The sequence below is a fragment of the Lepeophtheirus salmonis genome, chromosome 1 (genome assembly GCF_016086655.4).
Source record: "Lepeophtheirus salmonis chromosome 1, UVic_Lsal_1.4, whole genome shotgun sequence".
NCBI lineage: Eukaryota > Metazoa > Arthropoda > Copepoda > Siphonostomatoida > Caligidae > Lepeophtheirus > Lepeophtheirus salmonis.
In genome coordinates this window covers 37,522,450-37,548,289 of record NC_052131.2, presented here as the reverse complement: position 1 = coordinate 37,548,289, position 25,840 = coordinate 37,522,450, and the positions used below count along the sequence as shown (strand labels likewise).

The window sequence follows — 25,840 nt, the reverse complement described above, 5'->3', positions numbered from 1 at the left end:
GTCTCCATAAACAACTATACAAATTAAAAAAAAGATTTAATTTTTTTTAAATCAAAAAAAGAAATCCATTATAATTACATTTTTTTTTTTTTTTTTTTCAGGACCAAAAGAATGAACTTTCAATGAAATATTGGAATCAAATTAAAATAAAGTTTGTAGAAAATTTGTTTGGAGTGTTTAACACATAAAAATGGAGGTTTAACTTAAATAAAATTCATGTATTAATGTATTGAATAATTTATCATTTTTTATCTCTTTTATTCATCAAACTTCAATTTTTAAGAAGATACGGGACAAAACGGTACATTTTGTCCATAAAATTATAGACGCTAAAAGTTCAATTGAGTACTTTGAATTTTTTTTTTTTTTTAATATTTTAACAGATTTTATTTCAAAGATTTTGATATACTAGAAACATATTATAGAATTCTACAATAGGCAATCAAAACCTATAAAATCATACAAAAAAAGGTTATAAAAATATTCAAAAACGTTTTCTAAATTTATTAAAAAAACGAAAAAGTTTTGGGGAAAAAAAAAATCGGTCCAAATTGCAGTTTCGTTTTTTTAGGTGCAAAAAAATGATTTCCAATAGAATATTGGATGAGTAAGTCAATTGAAGATGTAGAAATTTGTCTGTAAATTTGTTTCCATATAAAAATTTTCTTTTACTGAAATGTCTGTCATTTTCCGAATAATTTTATCATGAAACTCCACAATACGATACATTTTGGACATAAAATTTATACTCTAACATATCCATATTGTATTTTCAATTTCCAAAACATTTCATTTGATAACTTTTGCAGAAATTGCAAAAATGAACCAGTTATCAAGGATTATTTTTTCTACTACATTTGTTTTTGCAAGTACATCATAAATATTGTTATTCCTTTTAGTAATTCCAATAAATGCTCTTAACTATTATTTTTGCAAAACGCGTTTTGCAATTTTCTTTGCGAATTTCAATTTGGCAATTTTTTGACAAATAAAAAATTTACGTTTAATTTGGATAATTTGTTTGTTGCATATATGTAGGTATGTCATTTGAAGTTTATAATAGCTTTTTTTTTAATTTATACGGATACATTTATTATAAATATATTATTATGTCTTTTTTCACAACAGAGGTCGCTTGAAACCTGTAGAAGTATATGACGTACTCAAAGGGTCATTCTCTGGGGAAAAGCTGGCTACAAAACGTAATATTATAATGTTTCCCGCGCCAAAGGGATTTAAAAATAATTGTAAGTGATATTTCTGGCTCCTTCCTTGGCCCGAGCAACGAGAGGTAACCCTTTGCTAGTGAAATATGGATTATATAAAATAATAAATAAATTATTATATTTTGTAGCTAACTCTATTTGCCTTAGAAGAGTACAAGAAATTGAAAAGAAAGACAACTGAGGAACTTTTAAGCAAAACATTTAATAAAATTTACTAAACCTCGAATATAAATGTGTAAATCTACAAATAAAGTTAAATATAATGTTGCGTGAGCTGACGGAAATGTATTGAGTATAAAATGTAGATTTAAAAGAATATGAAGCATTTGTAAAAATCTGGGGTGTAAAATATCCCAGTTCACTAATGGAGGGCTAAGTGATTTGACAATTATATAATAATTGAAACTGTAAGATATATGAGTTTTATAAATCTTTATTCTTTTACTCTATATAATTTGACACAAAACATAATAACAATTAATTATCATTGAGTCGATAATAATCTTATGAGCGCATAAAATAACTTAAAAACTAAACTAAGTAAACATGTGGCGTATGTAGTTTGTAGGTATGTTCCTAAAAATGTTGAAGTCTTAAAAACTAAGTGCACGATGGCATATAATATGTATATAATATTGATATGCTTAAATTAAGAAAAAAAATTGTATATGGATGAACTTTTTAATATATGTAAGAGACATTTTTTTTGTTTAGAGATTTCCACGCTCGCTTTGTTCCACCTCAATACATTCAAAGAGAGCTTGAAAGTTACCAGCTCCGAATCCATTGTGATTGTTCCTTTGAATCACCTCTAAAAACACGGTGGGACGATCCTGCAAAGGCTTGGTAAAGATCTAAAAAAGAAAGCATGGTGATTATGTAAAATGCTAAACAGATTGCACAAATTATAAATCCAAGCTACGCAAAGAAAAAGATAGCAGAAAATTGGACTTTTTTATTTTATAAAAACACTTTTTTTCCAACTTTAAGATGCCATATTATATAACATAATGATATTTGAATAGTTTTAGAGTATGGCCAAGCCTTTTTGACACCTATTAAATCATTTCTCTCCATATTTCAATGAATGAAAAAATCAAAAGTTGATTTTACAATTAAGCAAAATGTCCCCAGTGTTTGTAAAGGCTTAAGGGCGACCCAGAATGGTACTCACTTGTAGAAGATATCCGTCATCATCGTAGTCAATGAGGATTTTCAACTTTCGAAGTACTTCAATATCCTCCTTCACTTGAACTTTTGAATTCTTCAAACGCTTACGAAGCTCAGTATAGTACGTATCAGGGATATTGAGGAACTCTGTTCCTCGTTCACGGAGGTTCTTTATGGATTGTATAATGTCATTGGAACGCAAAGCAAGATGCTGTACACCCGCCGAACCGTAATAATCGACGTATTCTTGGATTTGAGACTTTTTCAGTCCAGGGGCAGGCTCATTTATTGGCATTTTAATGGTTTCTTCCCAATTGGCCATGACAATGGATCGAAGAGAAGAGTATTTGGTGTGGACTTGTGAGTCATCCACAGACCAGAAGCGATGGAAAGCAAGATTATTTTCGTACCTAGATAGGCCAAAGGACAAAACTGAATATAAATATGTCAACGTAAAATTCTTTCAAAACCTTACCATTGAACAGCATTTTCCATCATCAAATCCGGTTGATTTCCGACAATATGATCAATGAAGAGCAAGTCACATGGGGGAAGTTTTTCCAGGAGGCTGTCGTCGATTCGTGGCTTTTGATACCCGGGTAGAAAGAGGCCCTTAAAGTTTCCTCCTTCAATGAAAGTGTGAGTTGTATCTCCATAAGTTTGAACACGGGCAAATCGAACCTTTAAAAAAAAGCACCATTACTATTATTCTCAATTAAAGCTAATTGGCCCATTTTCATACCTTTCCTCCTTCATCAGATTCCTCCCAAATGTCCTTAACAATCTTAACTCCCTTGGTTTTTGCCTTTTCCATGATGCCGTCCAAGTCTTCTACTGTAAAAGCGATATCCTTTACACCATCTCCATGTAACATAAGATGTTGTCCCATCTCTTTAGTTTCCGGAGAGTGTGGTTCATAGCTATAAAAAAGTAATTGAACCATTTAAATAGAATTATATTTATGTGATACAAAAAATAATCAAATCTAATGAATTGTTCAACAATGCAAATATCAAATTTTGAAGGATAGTTGACTAATTAGTTAAATGTCAAATCAGGAATAAAACTTTACTTCCATGGTTTTAAATGTGTATTGATGCACGTTTATTTAGAATGGAAAAAAGGATTTGATTCGACATGCTACGTAGGTATGAATCGTTTTCCATTCAGTACATAATATGATTCTTGTGACTTAGATTTTTTTTTTTTTTTTGTAAAATCATGATTGCTTGAAAAAAATATTGTTCTCTGTTATTGAATTAGTTATATCATAGATCATTCATCAAATGCCAATGTTTAAAAATAGTTTTATAAAAAAAGCAATATAGAAAATCCGTTGGATTTGTACATTTCTCACCTTGACTTAAAGACAAAAACAATGTCATTTTGACAAACGGCATGAGCTGCTACTTGACGACTTCCAGTCTCCAGTCCTTTAAAGGCCATGTGTTTAAATCCATAGCGAGCACAATAATGGAACGCCGCTTGTTTTGCATTCCCAACCCACCATTCAACGTGGTGGAAGTTGAGAAACCTACCACGATCCGGCTTTGGCCCCTGAAATAAAATAGGGTTTAACAAATGCTTTATACAATGTAGAATGCTTATTTTTACCTTGTTTTCATAAGTGGTTCCAATTACTCTATCATCAGCCATGGTGCAAAGACAACTATTGAAAACATGGTTGTAATCAAGTTGATATTTTCCGTGAGCGCGCGTTAAGGTATCACGAGCTACATATTATTGTGTTGGTTGATAGGTTGATTGAAATGGATTTCTATAGTGATGAAGTGTACGTGAAGTAAGCGTTAGTGGAATATTTTGTAGGGTATTTTTTATTAATGAAGACGTAGATAAAAGTCACGAGTTCTTTGGTGCGTCTTTTGAACCAACGTTCCCGGTTTGCTCTAGGAATTATATATTTATTAAAGTTACATTATCCATTATTTTTTTGCCATTACTAGTTGTTTTTTCTAAGAGTGTATTTTTTTATTATCTTTTGTCAATGTTGATAAAAAAAAAACTATTTTTCTAATGACTTTTTTAACAATAGTTTTTTTTTTCTTTCACTTCAAGTGCATCCAGAAATATTATTTGTCTCATATATATATACAAAAATAAAAAAAGGTAGCTATTGTCAGTGGAAAGGTGTTAATAAGTTAATGAGCATTTATATCTATTTTTATATGAAATATTGCTATTTTTACCTACTTCTAAAAATAGATGAATATATTTTTACTTATCAGATGGATTTTTATTTAACTATAATAAATTTTATCCCTTTTATTGCTAAGATCGAAAAGTATCTTCATAATACAACATAAAGAACTGAAGAGGACATTTAGCCAATCCGAATATATTTTATCGAGTCACTCAAAGTTTGATTTCATTATTCTTGCAATTATTTGAATTGTAAATCAATGATGACATCATCAATGATTTAAAATCAAGAATATTTAATACGCTGTGAAGTTTCTCTCAGAGTTTGTCCAATTTCTTTCGATTTAATTATAATAGATTGATCAAAATTTGGTCATTTGATGGTTAACTAGTTTTTATTTTTTTTTAAATCATATAGCTTATAATTTAGGCTGAGAAATAATTGCAATCAGTATTCAAAGTATTTCTTATTTGTTGCAATATTCTTTGGGGATTATTCAACAGTCAATTTTGTGCCAAATTTATCATTCCTCTAACTCACTAAGTCACAACAATCCATAAATGTCGCAATTAAGTAATTTCTAATAAATAACTACTTAAGATAACTAAACAATCTTGCTAAAAAGTTAAAATAGTTTTTCCAAAAAAATGAGTATTTCTTATACATAAATGACATCTCGTGGGTTAGTACAAAAGTGACGTAACAAACAGAACTATTTTTTCTTATTCTGATGCTATCATTCAATTTTCTGAAGGCTAGTTGCATTTCAAAAATTAATTGTATTGGTTATAATCTAAGGATTAAAGTGTATAAATGGAAAATAAATAAAAAATCACATTTAGAACAGTAAATCAAAGTAAATCCAAAACGTTTCCCTCAAATACCATAGTAAATCAATATTTAAACTATGGCATTTTGGATTAAACACTCACGAGCTACCCTGTATTACAAATTAAAAATGAATTAGGACTTAAATTAACATAAAAGGATATTCATGCTGTAAAAAATCGAATTCTTGTTTTATTTATATACACATAATCGGGGTTTCCATACAAAAAGACCAGGTAGATAGACATATGTATTTGTAGGATACAAATTGAAGGTTTATATTTCTATAAATCTATATATTAATATAGATCGAAAGGTTTATTTGTAAATTGAAATTAGACAATTCAACAAATGGAAAAAAACAAGAACAATTAACAATAGCATCAAGCCCAGTTTTATAATTACCGGGACACCCGTTATTATTGGCCCATGTCTATTATTCAAATTGTGAGAGGTTAAGAGTATTTTATTACTATGTTCCGATGAACAATGTTGTAGAAACACATAATTACCTGTCAATGGCTAAGAAATACATTGTTCTAGTCCCCATCATGAGGTTACAGTACAGAAGAGGATTTAAATCCCAGCGTTCCTCGGCGCGGGATTGTTCCAGAAGGTTATATGAGACCAGACTGGGGGCTGCAGGAAGAAAATTTACAATGTTAAAGGTCGGAAAAGACCTCAGAAACTCTCCAGGAGGAGGCAAGAAACCCTCCGTGCACAAAACACTTATATTTTAGTAATTTGTATTTAAATAATCAAATGTAACCTCATAAACTTCTTGATCATCTATGGAATTTTAAGTTATTGCATTAAAATAGTCAAAAATTAACATATGAACATATTGATCATTTATAGATATTTCATTTATTTAATTACCCTTATCCCAAGTACTATAAAAGTCCTTCACGTCGACTTTATTAAATTATATGTACCACCTAAGAAGAGAAGTCAAAAATCTATATCACCTAAGTAAATCACCCATTAAAATATTAATATTTTGGGGCCTTCAATAATACTTAGTTCCATAGAAATCTAATTTCAAAAAGATTTGAGAGACTGAAAACTTTTATGAAAAGTCCAGAAGTAAACGTTTAAGGTCAGATTGTAATCAGAGGAATGTCCAAAAAGTAAAATTTAAAGAAACTCTTACAAATCGATGGCAAAAATAACCAAGGAGATCTGGGTGTCAAGGACTTTGATACATCAAATAATCTTTAAGAACCTTGATTCGGACTCGTGAACATAATACTGTTTATTCATAGATTATCCTTCCATACGACAACGTCTTTTTTTAATCAGGAACAAAAACGTTGTGAACTTTTGAGCAATTTAAATGGTAAAATAAACAAAAATTAAGAAAACGTGTCAAAGGACCAGTGACAATAATTTTCCGAAAGTTTGGTGATCAAGTTTTGTGGGCAAAGTCGTCTAAAGTCTTGCATTGTCGAGGAAAAAAAGCAAACAAAAATTATAAAAATCCCTGAATTTAATCGCTTACAGCATCCACATAGCGTCCAGTTGAATTGTCCATCGTGTCATCAATGAAGACCTACGGTACCACAGCAATGCATGTCGTAAGGGACAGCTTCTACCCGTGTCAAATAGGGATAAAAGTGTCACCATGTCCAAGGCCTTGCTCAATATAAGACAGAAACCTCCTCTTAAATATCTTGTATGGTTCTTCTCAGATGTGAAAAATTTATGTCATGCCTAGTAGCATAACTTTAGAAACAATAGATGGTTAACAAAAAGACCTTATAACGTCACTTAGATCATGAACGCCAAGTATCTGCAGGAAGTTATGCCTCTTTGCATTGTTAGTAGTAAGGGCCACCTTATGTCGCCCTTAATTTACAAGCTGGAACAGAAGGTTAACACCAGGGTGTACATCAGCGTTCATCCCGCCAAAGTCTTATATGAACCACCCTTTATAATAGTAATTAATCAAACCGCCTCAACATTTAAACGAAAGATATTGAGGCAAACTACAATATCCTTCGAGACAAGACATTCAAAACGTATTTTTTGTTTAAAATATAATATTTTATCCATGCAAACTATAGTATCTCTTTGTTTTTAGGTAGTTCTTATATATTTTATCTTTGTGAAGGCTAGGTTGATCCAGGTAGTTTTTGTTTTTTTACCATTATTTTTACATGAAAACTGTGTTTTAAGAAATGGAAAATTCCAGGTGAAGTTAAATATCTTTACTTTATCACCATAGGTAAAATGTACTTCAACATCATTCAACTAAATGATTTTTATCAATTAGGAAGTTTTATTTATTTCTAATGTGGTTGAAAGCCTTAGTTCATTACCTTGACACGTTTTAAAAACACAATTTTTTCATTCATGTACCTACATATATAAGTTGACGACAAACTTATATCTTAAATAAAATATTGTATAAGATGTTGTCCCCAAAAAAAATGTCACTTTATCTATATATTCAGTAAGGGGTGTACCTGATATTGTGTCAAAGATTATTTAGTACAGTATAGTCTTGTATATCAGTCCTTGAAACTTATACAGTTTGGTCCTTGATGAGGTCATATAACTTTAATTCTTCTTTTTATCAGTTATATTACTGACAGTCCTAAGGAACAGCCCAAAACTGGTCCGAATAAATAATGACCGTCATATAGCTAGGTATACCTATAAATAAATTGCAATTAATTTTGAAAATTTAACAATATTTTTATATATAGAAATCCTTATTATTCCAGGTGGCCCATTGAAATCTGAACACATACTAATTCAATAATTAATGAAGTTTTATATAATTGAAATTAATTCGTATTCCGATTTATCATAGACTAAAAACAATTAATTACAAAAACAAAACAAATCTGACCCTTTCAAGCTTACATACAAGTTAAGAAAATGACACATAAACTTGATCGACTAATTTCCATTTGCACACTCCAAGCAGCTGTGCGTCTCCAGAACACCGTATACGCTGTCAGCAAGTCCGAGACATTGGAGAGAAAGAAGGTCTTTATCGAAAAGGTCAATCTGGACTAGTAAGAGTGTAAGAAAACAGCAAGTTCTACCACCTAAAGTCCAAGAGGGCCCATGCAGGAGATCTAGAGGGGTCACACGAGACAAAAAAGTGGGGGGAAAGATCCTTGAGGGATTAGACAGACCACTTTTGACACAAACAATGAGAGAACCCCATCTTCTCCGTTGCAAAACTCTTCTGAATGAGTCTTTAGAATTCCTTTTGGACACTTTTGGTTCCTCTACAGCATTGATGCGAACCTCCTTGACTACACCTTTTGGGTGAATGTCAAGGAGAATGCCTGTATTGTCCTACATCCAAACATCGAGGTTCTCAAAGCCACTGTCAGCTAGGATTAGAAAATTTTGATAAAATAATGGAAATGTAAGAACTGTATTTATTGGTAGAGAGATAGATATTAATTGAAAAAAAAGATGGTGTTCTTAAAAAGAAAGTTATCATACAATTTGTATCACTCAACCTTTTCTTCACAAAAATATATTAAAAGGCACAAAAGCATTCGATAAAAAATAAATTACGGCAATATTAATTGATATTTTTTCTATTTCTATTGGGCAATCAGAATAATTATTACATGATGGTCAGACTCCCAAATTTCCATTAATTTATCGACATTTTCGACAATTGACAATCCAGAACGTGGTATTATTTTTTTTTAAATGGCTCAACAATTGATCAAAAATGTTTCTTATCAATCGTTGATCCATTTTTATTAATTAATAGTAAGGATACTCATAGCTTAAGTAAGGTTGAATGAATGTTAATTAATTACATAATGAGGTGCAAATAGACAGGAATCAAAGTAATACTCACATAGGATCATTTGATTAGCCATGTACGTGATTTAAGTTAAAATGTTTTTGTGAGAGAGGGTTAATATGGATATTGATGAGAAAGAAGTTGCTCCAAAAAAATATCCTCCTAATTTTGATTGTGAGTTTTTTATCGAAGGGCATAGGTCTTATATTTGTGAGATCAAAACCTTATTTAAAAATATAAAGTACTTTATATTCAAGTATTTTGGAGATTTTTACGGAAATATGTCATATTTGTCCAAAAATAAGTTAATACAGAAATTTTAAAATTCTTGTGCTACAAATTTTGAAGTATCAATAAGTTTTATTGATAAGGATACATTTTGAAAAGTTAAGAATACTACATTTTAAAAAAAAAGTTTTCTAAGACACATTAAAATCTTTGAATGTTGCTTACAATTGGTCATTTTGATAGAATTTGATCAATTCTTTCGAGTTGTGAAAATAGGGCATTGGGAATAGTTGTTAATTGATATAAAAACAGTGTTTGTAAAATATGAAAAAATTTTAAATGTCTACTTTTAAAATAATTGATTTATTTTATGATTTTTATTAACTCCATTCAGTTTATCGTAAAGAAAAAAATAATTTAGTTATTTTTATGAAGATCTTTTATGATGATTATTAACAATTATTATTACATTTGGAAAATTGGAAAATTTGATGTATCAAAATGAAAATAAAACAACATTTAAAAGGAATCACGAAACTGGATTTTTTGTATCTATAATTTTTTTACAATAATAACAATACTTGAACTGTTTCATTGTTATATGTTAAAAATACATGTCAAGTTTCTCCAGGAATCGAATACCTGATCGTAATTGGTAATAGGGAAAAAAAATTTTTAATAAATACACAAAATATGCAAAAATAAATTTTTAACTGAATTGAGGATATGCGATTTGTTAGGGAATATTCTTTTATAGTATTAAAAGTATCTAAATATCCTCATAATCATTTTCTATCGTAATCTCATTTTCATGTAAAGGTATAAGTCGAGGGAGTGAAAGACAAAACGAAAGGTGAGTTCTGCGTCCAAAGAAAAGCATCTGGAGAAAAGCCATAAGATCATTAATTTTCTCTAGAGCAAGTATCCTCGAAAAGAGCTATTATTCAGTGATGATAAGATATTAACTCTAGAAACAGTCCTTAACACACACAACATAGATGTATCATACCTAAAAGGCCAGAAAATGTCATTACTAGCATCATAGACAAGTTTAGAACCAAGAATTCTACTTCAGTCATGGTTCTGGTTTAACTTCCTTATTTACATTTTCAATCAATATAACCAGCTTTTCCCTACATGACCAGTTCCAGCCTGGTGCAGAACTTTTCGCAAAAGTTATTTGCAAAGTTCGTATCTAGGTTGGCTCAAGTATTGATAATGAGTGCCCACAGTTGGTCCTTTGTTGTGTATCGGATTTCTGACTTCCTGTTAAGGTGCCCAAAAATACCGCAGTCCAGGGATGAACAGTCGTGGCTGTGGGAGTGCAAAAGCCTTGCATTTTAAGCTCTTCAAGGATTTTGGCACGAGTCACACGCTTTACTTTATCCAAGGGTTTCAACCCAGACCAAAGTATTTTGGCACCTTTGACCAAGATATGTACCTCGAGGAAGCTTTTGGCGTGTCTCTTGCGATGTACACAGTAGAGCCGTTACAACACAGCATTACAGAGATCTCTGATTTTCCATGCAATGATAATTCTAGAATTATAGCTCTACTTGTTGAATTTTAGACGAAGTTCTGTATAGGTAAAGAATGTATTTAAGTCAAATGAAATGTCATATTTTTTTTTTTTTTAAATAAGATGTCAAAATACATCTCTTTTGTCTAACCCCCCTGACACGGTCAGGGACCCATCAGTATCCCACAGCACCTAATTGAAGAAGTACTACACTAGAATGTTAATTTTTGTTCAAAATAAACAAAAATTATAAGTTAGCATTATAAATGACTCAACATTGTACAAACAAAATTCGTTAAAATTTTTATATTATTTAAATTTTATTCGACAATACGAGATAAGTTCTGTGGAAGTGGTGTCCACACCTGTAATTTGTAGTTGAAGGACATTTTGTGGGAGGAATAACACGGATACACATGACGTAATCCCTTTTTCATGTTATCTAAAAATGATTCTTCAACTATTTCATACATTTCCGATGAGATAACAATTGTTTCTCTACTAATAATGACTACCTTGTTTCACTTCATGGCACAATGATTGATGTGCTTTATACTTATATAAAGTACAAACGCATAGATAAAACAATTTTCCTTGACATTATGCCTACGTGGAAATTAATATTGATATATAGTCCTTTATTATACATATTAGAGATGGCGGAAAATCAGATTTTATAATTGATGATATGGGTTATTGAGAAATTTGAAATACAATTAAAGAATATTAATTAATTCCATTGCCAATTTCAAGAAGGCTAAACATATTTTGGAGGTAACACAATTCAATTTAAAGTTTATTTATATATCTTTTATGGAATTTATAAATATTTTCCCCATTTTTACCAATTATATTCAGAAATCTGTTTCACTTCTAACTTAAAGCAACAAATAGTTTCTGTTCCGTTCTTATTGAAAGAAAATTATAAATCTCGAAAATTGCACTTTAAATTTTCTGTTAATATTCTGTTATTTTCATCTGTATGCATCACGAGTGAAACATTAATATCTATTATTAATCATCGTCTTTATTTTATTAATAACTACTCCACATTAAAATATGTAGAGTAATTGGCTTATTCATTCTATAAAAGAGATCAGTTATATGAAAAAATAGACATTTAAGAATTGTTCAGTGAGATTAAGCAAATTGTACCGTTTTTGATATTACGACTTAAATCAACTTCATCACGAATAACATGTCCATAGAAATCGCAGCCAAATATACTTTGTATTCAAGCTGCTAAAGATCGAAACAATTTATTTTTTTATAATCTAACATCGATTGCAAGTAATAATGGCTTGATGGAGCTTTAATGGACGTGGTACAATTTCTCCTTACACACTGTATGTATATGTATTTTGACCTATGAAATCCATTTCACCGAGGTATTATTTTGCTTAAATTGTTTTTTTTACCAATAGACTATTTTTGATAAAACACCATGACTTCGGCTTTATTATACTACGCAACGTTTTCTACAAACAGATAAAAAGGCACAAAATCGTTTATATTTATCTCATTCTTCTTAGATTTGCTAACAGCTTAAAAATACTTCGCTAAATGTTCTAGGCGAATCCTCGTGACACGTTATAATTTTGTGTTGGCGAACGTCACACCAACTTCAAAATTTGAAAAATGTTATCAAAACCCCTCAAAACGACCAACCCTCATACTTTTGAGATTTTTAAACTCTTAATAATCTTTACACACTAGTGTGAAATAAAGAATCTGATCTCAAATTATAAATACAAAGGATTTTATATGAGATGTCAGAGATAATAAAATCATGGCTGCTATTGAATTACTATGATATCAACACAATAATAAGTATGTTGATCCACTAAATCAACAACATCTACTTATTTTTTGGTCAACTCTCGATTTTTATCTTCTTATGTTCATTTTTTATGTTTGAACACGAGTTAGTTTTTGACTAATAAGTGAACCATAGAGAAAAGTTAAAGGGATTCAGAAGAAAGGAGACAACTCCATTTCTTGGTCAGAGTATAATATACTATATGTAATAACGGGAGTAATAGTAACATTTATCGAGATTTTTCAAGACTTTTGTATCTAGTCTCGTCTGTAGGGTACAGACGAGACTAGATATAGTAGTCTAAGGGAGACTATTGGGATAGGGTATTTGGTAATCCTCGCAGGAGTCTCCACCCTCTAGAGGCTTCCATCAAAAAGTAGTGGATCAAAAAGCTCGAATCTGACTAAATGATCAAGGTCTATAAGAGATTTAGGCCTGATATTGAGTTAATTATTAGAGCTGAGGGCTCACATCTTGACTAAAAGTTGTGCTGAGTACCATTTTCAGAAAATTTTTTAAATTAAATTTCCTTTCAAAGACTCTCGTTTAAATTTTACTCTTAAAAAAATGAAAATAATAAAATCTATGCCAACCCTGTATTTACCTGTGTATCACATGATTATATCTATCTATATATTTTATTCCTCAAATAATCTAAATTTCAAATGAGGACACGAAACTTTCGGATTTATTTGAGATAACCAATGGTATATTTTCGTTGAAGCCATGCTTGTTACCTACTTTGAAACGACCTAAACAAAACAAAATTTACAAATCTACGCATTAAACATTAACTGCATTCTCGTTCACGTAATTCTTTTATATTTCATTCCTATGAATACCCAAGAACCTGTTTAGAGGTGTATGTACAATGTATATTTCAAATACTCTTCTTTGATTGGTTGGTTTTGAGGGCTTGTTTCAACTACCTATGTATATCGCATCATGTGGTTAAAAAAATATTGGAAGTTCATCATGTGATTTGATCTCTTGTTCTGATTTTTTTAAATAAATAAATTGAATTCTTTGATATAATATTTTGATGAATTATCTTTCTGACAATTCCTTTATTTTTACAACTGAAATAATATAAAAATAGATTTATTTTAATAAAAGAAAAGATTTAAAACAAAGAAATTTCATGAATATGTATAATAAATATTCTTAATTAATTAATTTTTAGAGACAGTTTTGATATTTTTTTAGCAGAGTTAATAATAACATTTGAACTAGTTGAGATAGGAACAAGAAAACACTTTATGAATCTTATCGAAAGAAGAAAAACTGGATTTACTTTAGAGGTTTGGGTACAAGAGATGGTTCAAAGGGCTGAGGAACCCTTTGCTAGATCTACAATTTCGGATGCACTATAAAATTACTATCTATACCTTGTCTTTGAGTAATGTGTATGGGAAAACTAATAGACAACCAATTTGCTTAGTTTGTAAGGCATCAAGGAAAACGGTTAAGCCTTTTCTATTTGAATTTGAGCATGAAGTAAATTTTAGGTATGGAGTCTTTTTTTTTTATGTGAACTTTAAAATACTATCAAATACTAAAGATTATACATATTTTGATATTGCCCCTGACCAAAAATAAATCAATTTTATTACCATAACAGTTCAAACCATATTATACAAATTCAGCTCCATTATAATGCTATTGATTGATAACTATGTCTAAATTATTGATTGATGCATGAAAAGAATTGTATAGGAAGGTAATTTGTTCTTTTTATGATGTTTTAGGTGCAAGGATACCTTCACATTGTATTTGACTAATGATATAATAAGAACTTGAAATATGGTTGTACTTCAGCACAAAAAAAATATATTTTGCATCAAATAGTATTAGAAAAAATTAATTATAAATATATTTTTTAATTTGTATGTCAGATTTTAATAGCTCAAACTTTTTTACTTTTTTTTTTTTAATGGTTCTTTGTTTTAACATTAACAAATCATGCCCAATAGAATGCCAAGAAATAGATCAATCTCTACAATCTACATATATTTACAAAGTGTGGAAAATCTAGCAAAATACTTATATTACTTGATGTTTTTAAAAGATTATAAGGAGGAATGGTTTCTGTTTGGTCCATCCGGAGTTAGAAAAGAACACAGAATGTACCAAAATATATTTGCAATTATAAAATAATTAAATAATTGACCCTAATAAAAATACAAGATGTGGAAGGCTACAATGATTGAATGAAACATAAGTTGACGATATTCACGACTTAGGAAAGGCATAAAACTGATTTGAACAAGGAACATGCGAGTTTTAAATGTTAACCTTTCGTTAATGACCATCCATTTGTAACGTGGTTAGTGAATTGGATAAAAAAAGAAACCCTAAAAACAAGGTATTACATAATATATGATGGAACGATTCCAATAATTACGTCATTTAAATTTTGTATCATTTTTTTATCTATTTAATCAATTTTGCACTCGTAAAAATATCAATTGAAATTGTAAAAGACAAGAAATCCAGAAAATTTTATATTTGTATTTTAAAATAGTTTAAAGAAAAATATGATTTTGGGGTTTCAACAAGATATAATTGGTTAAACTTGATATGCTAAATATTCATTACTGCAGGGATTCTCACACTTTTTTTTAGTGATATACCACATTTGAAATATTTATTCAACCCAAGTACCCCCTTACCAGCACAAAGCATTCTTAGCTTCAGAGACAAGGGCGTCCGCAGGATTATATAGTGGAGGGGTTTATGGGACTTATTTTGAAAAAAAATTATAAAATTAAAAAAAAAGCCATAGCTTTTCACAAAAAAATTAAACTAAATTTTACACATTTAAACATTAAATTTTCTAGTAAAAAATAAAAATTCCATAATTTGGGGGGTACAGCAGACGCCTTTGGGTTATGTACCGCCTCTAAAATATTCTTTAAAAATCTACCCCTTGGAGTTCCTCCAAGTTTCCCAAGTAAAATATATGAATAAATCCTAATCAACGAATTATCAAGATAAATAATAAAATAATGGAATTGAATGTTTCAGAATTTTGAATTCTCAACCTCAACCAAAACAAAGCATTTTTAGATTCAGTGACAAAGACGTTTTTTGGAAATTTAATTTAGAAAATTAAATTTTTTCCCAAATTTTCAAAAAAATGCGGCAATTCCCACAAAAAATTAATTTTGAATTAAAAAAATTCAAAATTCACAACTGTTCAGAAAAAATTAAAAATTTGTTCATTTGGTATGGCTACAACCCCTCCAGCTCACCCCTTGCGGATGCCCCTCAGCTATGTACCACTTGTAAGATATTCTTTCAGAATCTCTAGTACCCCCTGGAGTACCTCCAAGTAGCCTCATTTGAGAACTACTGCATTACTGAATACGAATTGGATTACGCATTAGTTTGTCTTTAAACTGTCTTTTACACATTTTATAAATGTGTGCATATTTTAATATTTTTAGTGTGTGTGTGTGTGTGCATGTGTGAATGAATAAAAACTTAGTTGGGGGAAAAAATTATCTGAAAGGAATTTTAACACCCGTATATTTTATTAATTCTAATGTTATTATATTTCAATTGTCAAAATATAATTTATTATTGTTGATTGTATTATACATATAATTGTGAAATAAATGTTTAGTTCTTGTAAGAAAAAAATTAATTTTATTTTACACCAAAGTCAAAATTACATGCAATAAGCTAATTAATTTACCCCTACAAATTATATAACGATGCATTTTTCTTAATATTGCTTCAAAAAGAAAAGTATATAAATTATTTGATGAGTGCTGTATTACTCAAGAGTCCTGCTCACATCAAGAGTTTAGTTCAATTCAAAAGTGATGGCTTCCTTAAAAAGACAAATATCTCGTAAAGTATAATATTTAAATATTAAACTTAAATAATAAATGATTTTTGGGATCCTTGATGTTGCTCAGGAATTTTTTTTAAATCATATTAATTTATTTTTTATTGTTTTATTTTATTTTGAAATTCGCTAGTTAAAATGTAACGCCTCGGCTGTAGGGTAAGCCTAGAGGTTTATAGAAAGATATTATTATCATAGGGAAATTCTTAAAGTTAACTATGGCGCACCAAAAAGGTTCGCTGTGATCGAACTCTATTACGCAGGACACTATGGCCCTGACAGCATCAGACTCCTGATGTAACCAAAAAACACCGTCTACACCATCACCAAGAGGTACAAACACACGGGTATGTTCAGCAGTTTCTACACTGTTCTAAGAGTAACAGTGTTAGGAACTGCTGAACATACCCCAGGTTCCTGGCTGGGTTAAAGAAGTCCATCAAAGCTGCCCCAGGCAAATCAATCCTTTCCGAAAACCTCTCTGTGCACTGCAGTACCATCTTCATGGCCAGCAAAGAGAACTTGGGGTAGAAGAGCTACGTCCTAGGGGTGAAAAATTTGTTAACAGCCACAATGAAGCTCGCCAGATAGGCTAGGTGCAAGAAGAACGCTCTAGGACATTTATGATTCTTCTCAGAGGAGAAGATATTCACTATAAACAAGAAAAAAAACAACCAGAATGACAGATGGATATGAAAAAAACCTTTCGAAGTCCTTATGGTATTCAAAACGAAGAACCCAGTCGATGTGATGGTCCTGGGCGTCATTAGCAGTTAGGGTTACGTCATGCAACCCTACTTTTTAAAGCCCAATCAGAAGGCGAATAAAGAGTCTACTTGGACTTGCTCAAATGACGTGGCCAAGACCTAGATGAAATGAGTGGCTGGAGGCAGAAAGTACACCTTCCAGAATCCCAAGATTGTGCACGAATGGCACATGGAGAAGATGCCACATTGTTGGGATTTCAACACCTGGCTCTCCAACTCTCCTAATCTTAATCCTCGTGGTTACAATCGGTAGAGAAAGTTGAAGGAAGAACCCAGTACAATCTACCATAACTCTGTGGAGTCCCTGAAGTGGTCTGTCAGGCCAGTAGCCAGCTCCATAGACACTGCAGAGGTATTGAAATACTTTAAAGCTTTCAGGGCCCGTATGGAGGCTGTCCTTGAAGCAGGATGAGAACATATAGAATTAAAAATATTCAAAATGTGTCATGTTCATTTTTGTAAAATAAAGTATTCTCCAGAACTATTATTTATGGATAATCGTGCCCTTAAACTTTGTCCAAATTTATCTGCAAGACCCATATGTGTATAACATTAAAATAGTTTTTACTTATATTAAAATTTATTTATTTGTGCTGTGTAAATATAAAAGATTGGATTGTCCATTTTATTTTCAGGAAGTATATTTTTCAGCAAGACAAAACAATAATGACTGTTCATTGTTACTGTTCAATATCTTTCTGTTGGTACCCTTTGTGTTTTTCCATTTTACATTGCCATTTTCATTGTATCCCTCAAATTAAGAAAGAAAAGAAGAAGCAAAGTGAGTTGCTAGTCAGCAAATTGTACTCAAATATGAGATTAAATTTTATTTCATATTCGACAGCAGACAAAATAGTTTCAGTTTATTTTTTTATTTATTGGGATAACTCTTATTCAGAGTTAGTTATTACTCATTAAAATCATAGAAAATGATTTGTTTATAAATAAATCATATTTTAATACGTCAAGTTAATGGATTTATAATTTCAATCAGTTCCTAATCCATCTCTTACGTCATGATGCAAACGTAATATTATCATATTTACGTAATATATTATAGCATTACTTGTATTGGGTATTGATATACGTATATTTTAAATAAAAATTGTTCTTACTTTCCTTATGACAATATTTGATACAAAAAAACGTTGATCATATAACCAGTGTTGTAAATTATAAGTATTTACAGAATGTAAAAAGTAGAATTTGGTAACCCTGATAATTTGAAAAAAAAATAGGAAGAGAGCAGCTTAGTTGACATGAATTTTGTACTAGATTAGCTACAAGCAGTTGTGATATGAAGAAAATAAACACAAATTCCACTCAGGTAGGGATTAGGATCTCGTTCTTCTACTCTGAGTCCATCAAGGACCAACATTTATACCTCACGAAAAATGATCACCTCATTCATGAGCACACGCACTCAATACTAGTTAGTTTATGAAGGGGTGTCAAGAAATGATGAAATTCATTGCTAAATCAAATCAATTCCCACCATTAAAAATAATTTTTCCATTTCAAATCAATTTTTTCTTCTACTCTAACGTATCATATTACACTAAAAAAAATTGAGAGAAATATCCAGAATGAAATTTGTTGCAAATAAGAAATTACCTAATGGTAGTGTTGGATCGGCCCACAAAAATTAAAAGGACTTCAGTGCTATCAGTCCGGTCCTAATAACATTTATCAATCCTAGAACCAGTGCTTATCTGTCTTTTATGGAAATTAAAACAGCTGAAATGACGTAGTTACTACTTACTACGTCATTTGAGTCGCTGAAAGTTCATTATAATTTAGAATCTCTTCCAAAAAGAAAAAATAGCTAAAGTTTATAAGTAGGAGGTGTTTGACTAGAGCTTAGTTTTTAAATTTTTTAATCCTAGCTAGGATTGAATAAAATAAAAAGATATCTGCAGGACCGATACATGGTAAAAATGATTATACTGAAAAAAAACTGAAAAGTACGAAATTATGTACTTTACTAACTAAATTTCCATATTGGGGAAATGATCAATATCTAAAATGAAAACTGCCTTGATGCAATAAGTTATTATCAACCCGCTAAACAACAGCGCCAACTAGTGGGATGTCACGGAAGTAGGTAACTTATTTGGTTTCTAAAGTTTTGTCTGGATTATCTGCAAAATGTATCATTATTTTATATTGAACTGAGAATATGTCCATTATTGAGACCAAGACCGATTTTAGTGGAGTCATGAAGGGAAAGCAACCTAGTCTCTGCTCTTGACTAGAGACCCCGCTCTCGGTAGATATTTTTTTAATATATATATACATATACCTCCACATGCATTCAAAGTAGAAGCGATTCTCAGCAAAATTGAAGAAATCTCGTGATGCCATCAGTGAAAAGATCTGCTTGGTATGCTCACAGTTAATAATACAAACTCTAGTTTGGCTTGATAACTAGGAGGAAATAATCATAGGAGTAGAACGAATCTTGACCATCAGGGGTTGAAAGTGTTAAAAAGGCCATCCTACACACAAAGTTGTTAAAAGGTTTTTATAATGGTCACACCAGCTTCCTCCCAGTTTTTCTTACAAGAGAAGAGAGATGGAGTAATTAGGACTCAGGAGGGCAGCAGGAGACAGATGTCCAAGAATAACTCCCAGCAAGACCTCTATAACCTTCTAAAATTAAATAAATTATAAGAAAGATATACTGAAAGAAAAAGTTGAAACTCTTTAATGGATTCAAATGTAATTTAAATATTTTTATCATTTAATAAAAGATAATTTTTGTAAATAAATTATTCTGAATTCTGATATTTATTTTCTCTTGTTATATATTTAGAATCAAAATCAACAAAGTAATAAAACTTTAAAATAGATAAATAAGTAGCAATTTCAATACTGTTTTGTTTGGAGAATACTTAGAAACATATACTTTTATTTATTAACCTTATGATGCATATATGTTGATGCTATATTAAATTCAGTGTTAGTAACACATACATTCAAATTAAATTTATATAAAGAATTTATCTATTTTATAAGATGAAATTATTCAATACAGTACCTGTTGTATTGGCATAGGAGTGTTGAAGGAGTATACCGGGTCCGGTTCTCTGTCATTTTCAGATGAAGTATCTTCAACTTTTCGACTTGAGAAAGATTGTAGATGGATACCAAGGCTTTCTTTGAGCTAAGCAGCAATTGATCATGTGACTTCATGGAATCAAATGTTTTTCTGGGGTTTGCTTCTTTGGAATAGGAAAATTTGCTGGGCTTTGCACCAGGTCTTAAATGCCTCCTTTTTCGATTTATTGAATGAAAAATGTCTTCCTCTTTCAAGTGAGCAGAATATAAAAAATGCAAGCTTTTTAGTTCGTAGTTCTTCCGTTTCAGAACAGAAAACCAAGCCTTATTTTGGTGTAAATCTTTTGGAAAACAGAAAACCAAGCCTTATTTTGGTGTAAATCTTTTGGAAAACAAAAAACGGATATATTTGTGCGTGGAAAATACTTTTTCCAGCATCCAAAAATAGCAAAATGAGACACTTTTAAACAGAAAAGTTATTATAATTAATAAGCAATGACTTCTATTCTTTTAAACTAAGGTTTTAAAGATATTTTACTTGAATCAGCTAACGTTTCAGCTGTTGAATGTCCAGACTCTCATATTCTAAGGCACTGATTCTTTATGATATTCCTCTCATGTCATTCCTCAACTTATAAACAATAAGAAAACTTAACTATCATTTATAATTAAGTACTGTCTTTTATACTTGTGAGTAGTAAAAAAAAATGTATATTCCGAAAAATTTACAAAAAATTGTGCATAATAAAAATTATCAATGACATTTTTTAAAAGTTATTTCATCTCTATTTATAACAAGAGTTCTAGAATATATGACAATATGACACGCCGGTTTGCTAAAAAAAGAAACCGAAAGTTAACATTGTAAGCTTTTGAAGAATGTTTATGTTGGAGAGCAGCTTAGTTTTCATGACATTTCATCAGATAAGCTGCGAGCAGCTAGAACATAATCGAAATAAATCAAATATCAACCCCTATTTAAGAAGGACTTTAAAAGAAGGTGGCCTATTGTCGATCCTCAGTTTAATACGGACTTGTATTTATAACTTTTCAACAAATGTGAAACTCCAGAGGCGTTCAAAGGATTATATTACCTAAGGAGGACGGGGGAGCTTGATTTTTTGAATTTTTTTGATAAAAAATTCCAAATCAAATATGAAACTCTCTGAAAAAAATTGCAAAAATTCACAATTACTCACAAAATATTGAATATATTCAAAAAAAAAAAAAAATAAAAAAAATTTAAATCAACAGCTCTTAACAAAAAATTTAATAGTTTGGAAAAAAATTCAAAACTTCACAGCTGATCACAAGAAATTTAACACTTGAAATGATTTTACATTTGGAATTTAATTATCAAAATAGTTTAATTATAACTAAGAATTTTTGAAAAGAAAATCCGAAAACTTTATTTTTTAAATTTTTTCAGGAGTGCTGTGGATTTTTGAATTTTTTACCAAAAGAAGTACATTTGAGATTTTATTGCTTCAACAATAAAGATGTAATACAGGCCTGCCAAGGGTGATCATATTGCATGATACAACAGCTCATTGTTTAATTTACATTTCATATGTTTTAAATTTTGTTTTAAAATGCCGTCTACAATTATTTATGCTTACTTTCAAATATTGTAGGGATACTTCTACCCTCCATTGTAATGCTTTATTTTAGTAGCAAAACTCCGTGATGCATTTTTGTACTGTGTTAAAGTAAATGCAAAATAAAAAATACATAATTCCAACTTTTTTATTAAACTTATTTTGAGAAGGCATTTCAATGCATTTCATATCGCTCTCCACCTTTTCACTCACTTCAAACTTAATGCCTACTTTATTGCATCAGATGTGCAGAATGTGCTTACAAATTATTTTATGATGATTAATTATAATTGTTTGTACAACTTTATTTTTAACATTGCCAATTCAATATCATAAATGATTTTCTTTATTTTTCCAAATGTATTTCCTATTATAGATTTTGTTTGTTCGTGTATACAATTTTTTATTACGTGAAAATAGTATTTAGGGGGAAAATATATACCTAGGGCACATACTGGGCGGAGTAACTTTTTTTTTGCACTTTCAATCTTGAAATTTATCAAGATGTATTTCAGCAACCAGTACTAATAGAGTATATCAATAAAATAAAAATAAATAATATGATGTCTTTTGCAACCCTAATCATCGACTGGCAGGAATGTTGGCTACCAGGCGGCCACGGAAGGCCTTGCATCCATTAGGGGTGTAATCCTCAGACATGACATCCCAGTGCTGGTTCACAGTGTCCTTGAGGTTGTTGATATTAGATTGACGTACGGTACAGGCCTTGAATTCAACAAGCACCCAAAAAGTAAAGTCAATTGGGTTGGTATCGGGTGAGTAGGCCACATTTTTATGGGCAGAAAAGCCAGTTGTCCTCCAACTACTTTTGGGTCTTTTTGGACATGTGTTCAGGTGCAAATCCTGCTGGAAAGTCAACTTCATGTCGGGATAGTTGGGTTGGGCCCATGGTAATAGTTTCTCATCTGTTGGTTGCTTGCCAACGTCCAAAAGTGTATGGACCCAAATTCGTTTGTCTAAATATTATTTTCAGCTCCCAATATATAATAGCTGATCTTCTTGGGTTCTTATAAATCTTGGCTCGGTTGGTGAATACAACTTTGGAGGTCCTTGCAGTCCAAGGGTGTGTCGCTCGCGGCCAATCTCGATTACTACTAGTCTCTTTACACCATTGGATCCAAGGACAATGGGGGCAGCTACATCACTGTTTATTGTACCAGGGACTTATTCACCGCCACCATGGTTTTGGAGGATGTCACCAACAGAGGCAAAGTCTGCCCTCCGGTTTTTTGAAGAGGAAGAAGCGGCTCACGTCAGATTCTTACATCGAACTTCTGGGGAAGAAAGTGTTACTTTAGGGCAGAACAAAGTTCGCAAACAACTTTTTTTTCACTCTAGACAAAGTTCCGTGTCATCGCGCCGCTAAGACTTTGCCCTTCCTTATAGGCAAATTTCCGGACTTTTGGGTCTTCAACAATTTCAAGTGTTCAAGGTTCAATCTCTTATTTAAATTTTACTCTTGAAATTTTAATAATAATATAATGTGTCAACACTTAATACATACTTCTTTTTCTTTATTTCTTGCAGAATATTAAAATCTACTGTCATTGTCCTCTATTGCATTACATTTCTTCTATATTTCTCGTGAAAGAGTTATGATTCCTACTCTTATCATGAATGCAAAATTACATTTTTTTCTTTCACACTGCATCTTGCATTAGTTCATCCTTTGTCAACTCTTGAACCCACCCAAATGCAATAATTTATAAATAAAGTAATGGCCTGGAACGAAAAAATAATATAAAAACGCAAAAGAAGTCACTCATTTAATAGTTTTTTCCACTTCATGTATTTCAAATGAGTTTACATTTAGACATGGAATTACTACTTATATTATGAAATATATATTGTATATTAGACTGTTTCAAATAGCATCACTATGGAATTTTAATACTATGTTTGAGATAAAACCGTGGAGCTTTTGATAACCAACAAATAATGTAAACTTTTGCTAGAATGAAAAGGAGTAAAGTATGAGAGACTTCTTTATTCATGTATTTTTCGATTTCTCTCAATGATTCCCTTTTCTTGCTTTCATGGCCTCTAACCTAGGCCTAAAGGTGCAAAAGAGAATTTCTTGATGAAGGCCTCTAACATGGCAACCTACTGTTTTTTTTTGTATGAATATTTTTTTTAATGACCTTGTTACCAATCAAAGTCAATCCTTTTTTATTGTTATGGTCTTCTTATAATAAATAGTCCGAATATATATCATTGAATCATGTTATTTTGACAAATATTTTTTTTTCTTATTTTCTAAAAATGACATTTCATTATTAGAAAATGTCCTTTAATATTCATGACCTTTTCTAAAAATATTTTCTTTCTGTATAGTTATATAAGAAAGGCAAGATTATACACACTTTCCATGGTCCCTTTTCATCCAATAAACCAATATGTGTCGTCGAGCATATACCACATTTGATCAAGAACCTACGAAATTACTTAATTAGGGACATGCAAAGAAAACAATACTCGTACATTTTAAAAGAAAAACAATTTTTCCTCTGATACTGTGAACATGGAAGCATAGGGCTTTTGGTTTGACCATACTACTTCAGAAGACGATCTGTTGCTCTCAGTATGTTTTTAATACCAATATATAAACAGACCATAAATTTCCTTTATTCATTCCGAGATCTCTTTGAGAATTTACACACTAATGGTTATAATGGATGTAACCCAATCAAAAGAGGCATAATTTTATGAACATCAGCTCTGATAACATTGGAGCATATGTTTCTTTCGATTTATAAATTTGATTTCTTGCTGTGTAGCCTCTTTACTCAAGACTGAGTTGATTTAATTATCAGTAACCTATACAAATATCATTCATAATGCCTACCTCCAGTCTTCACATTCAGACGGTGACAAAAGTATTGGACCTCGGCACAACTGAATGACCAATTTGGTCGCATGCTTTACCCAGCGCAGCCTTTAGGCTTTCAAAAACTTTATGTGGCCTTGCACACGCCTTTGTATGAATGAATAACAAAGAATATTACATGGGAAATCAATGCAGGAAGCTTGGAGGCTCCGTCTTGCTGAAAGGTCGAATGATCGTTATCAGACTTTTACTTGGTCCATGGCTTGATATAACCCTCGAGAACGTCATTTTTTCATTATTATCCCAGAAAATATTTGGTGGAGAAGAAGAAGAAAATCCAAAAAAAAGGCATGAGGCTTAGACAAACCTTGGTCATGGACCACAGCATGGTCAAAACCATCATATTGTTCCTAAAAAAGCTCCTACATACTGATTTTTCCCATGCTATGTTCCTTGGCCAAGGTTTGGATAAACCTCATGCCTTTCCCTCAGATTTTCTTCTTCTTTGCAACCAAATGTTTATTGAGGTAGTAATGAAAAAAATGTTGGATCGAGCCTTTCCTTTGAATCTTCTTCTTCACGACTTTAATTACCTTTCCTGTCCCTTTTGAATTCGGAAGCCCCTTCCAGGAGCCATTTTGAATACCCATGTCTTTAAACACTTATTTCAACTCCTCGAGATTGCAACTTTGCTAACTTTTATGAGCTTGGAAATGGCGCCTAGGGATTTTCTATCTGGAATTAACTGAACAATCACTTTCCAACTTGTTTTCAGTTAGAGTGGTGTAGGTGAAATTATGTCTTCAATCACTTGAAGAGATCAAACAGTTTAATAAGAATGAATACACAGGAGTTGAACATGATATGACGACAGCTCAACGACCTAGAGACAAATATATTTGCAATTAATCTAATTTCCGTACACCCTGTATGTACATAATAATCTGGGAATATAATTTTTATGATCAATAAATTA

The 25,840-nt window shown here is 31.1% G+C and overlaps 1 protein-coding gene across 1 annotated transcript; it reads right to left on the bottom strand.

Annotated features, from left to right (window-relative positions):
• Positions 1 to 1,643: 1,643 nt before the first annotated feature.
• Hpd (4-hydroxyphenylpyruvate dioxygenase) lies at positions 1,644 to 4,298 on the bottom strand. The gene is made up of 6 exons (XM_040713046.2): positions 4,011 to 4,298; positions 3,754 to 3,953; positions 3,139 to 3,316; positions 2,872 to 3,077; positions 2,401 to 2,806; positions 1,644 to 2,080 (listed from the first exon to the last, which is right to left on the bottom strand). The coding sequence occupies exons 1-6, from the start codon at positions 4,050 to 4,052 to the stop codon at positions 1,937 to 1,939; spliced, it is 1,176 nt and encodes a 391-aa protein (XP_040568980.1). The 5' UTR covers positions 4,053 to 4,298; the 3' UTR covers positions 1,644 to 1,936.
• Between the last annotated feature and the right edge of the window lie 21,542 nt (positions 4,299 to 25,840).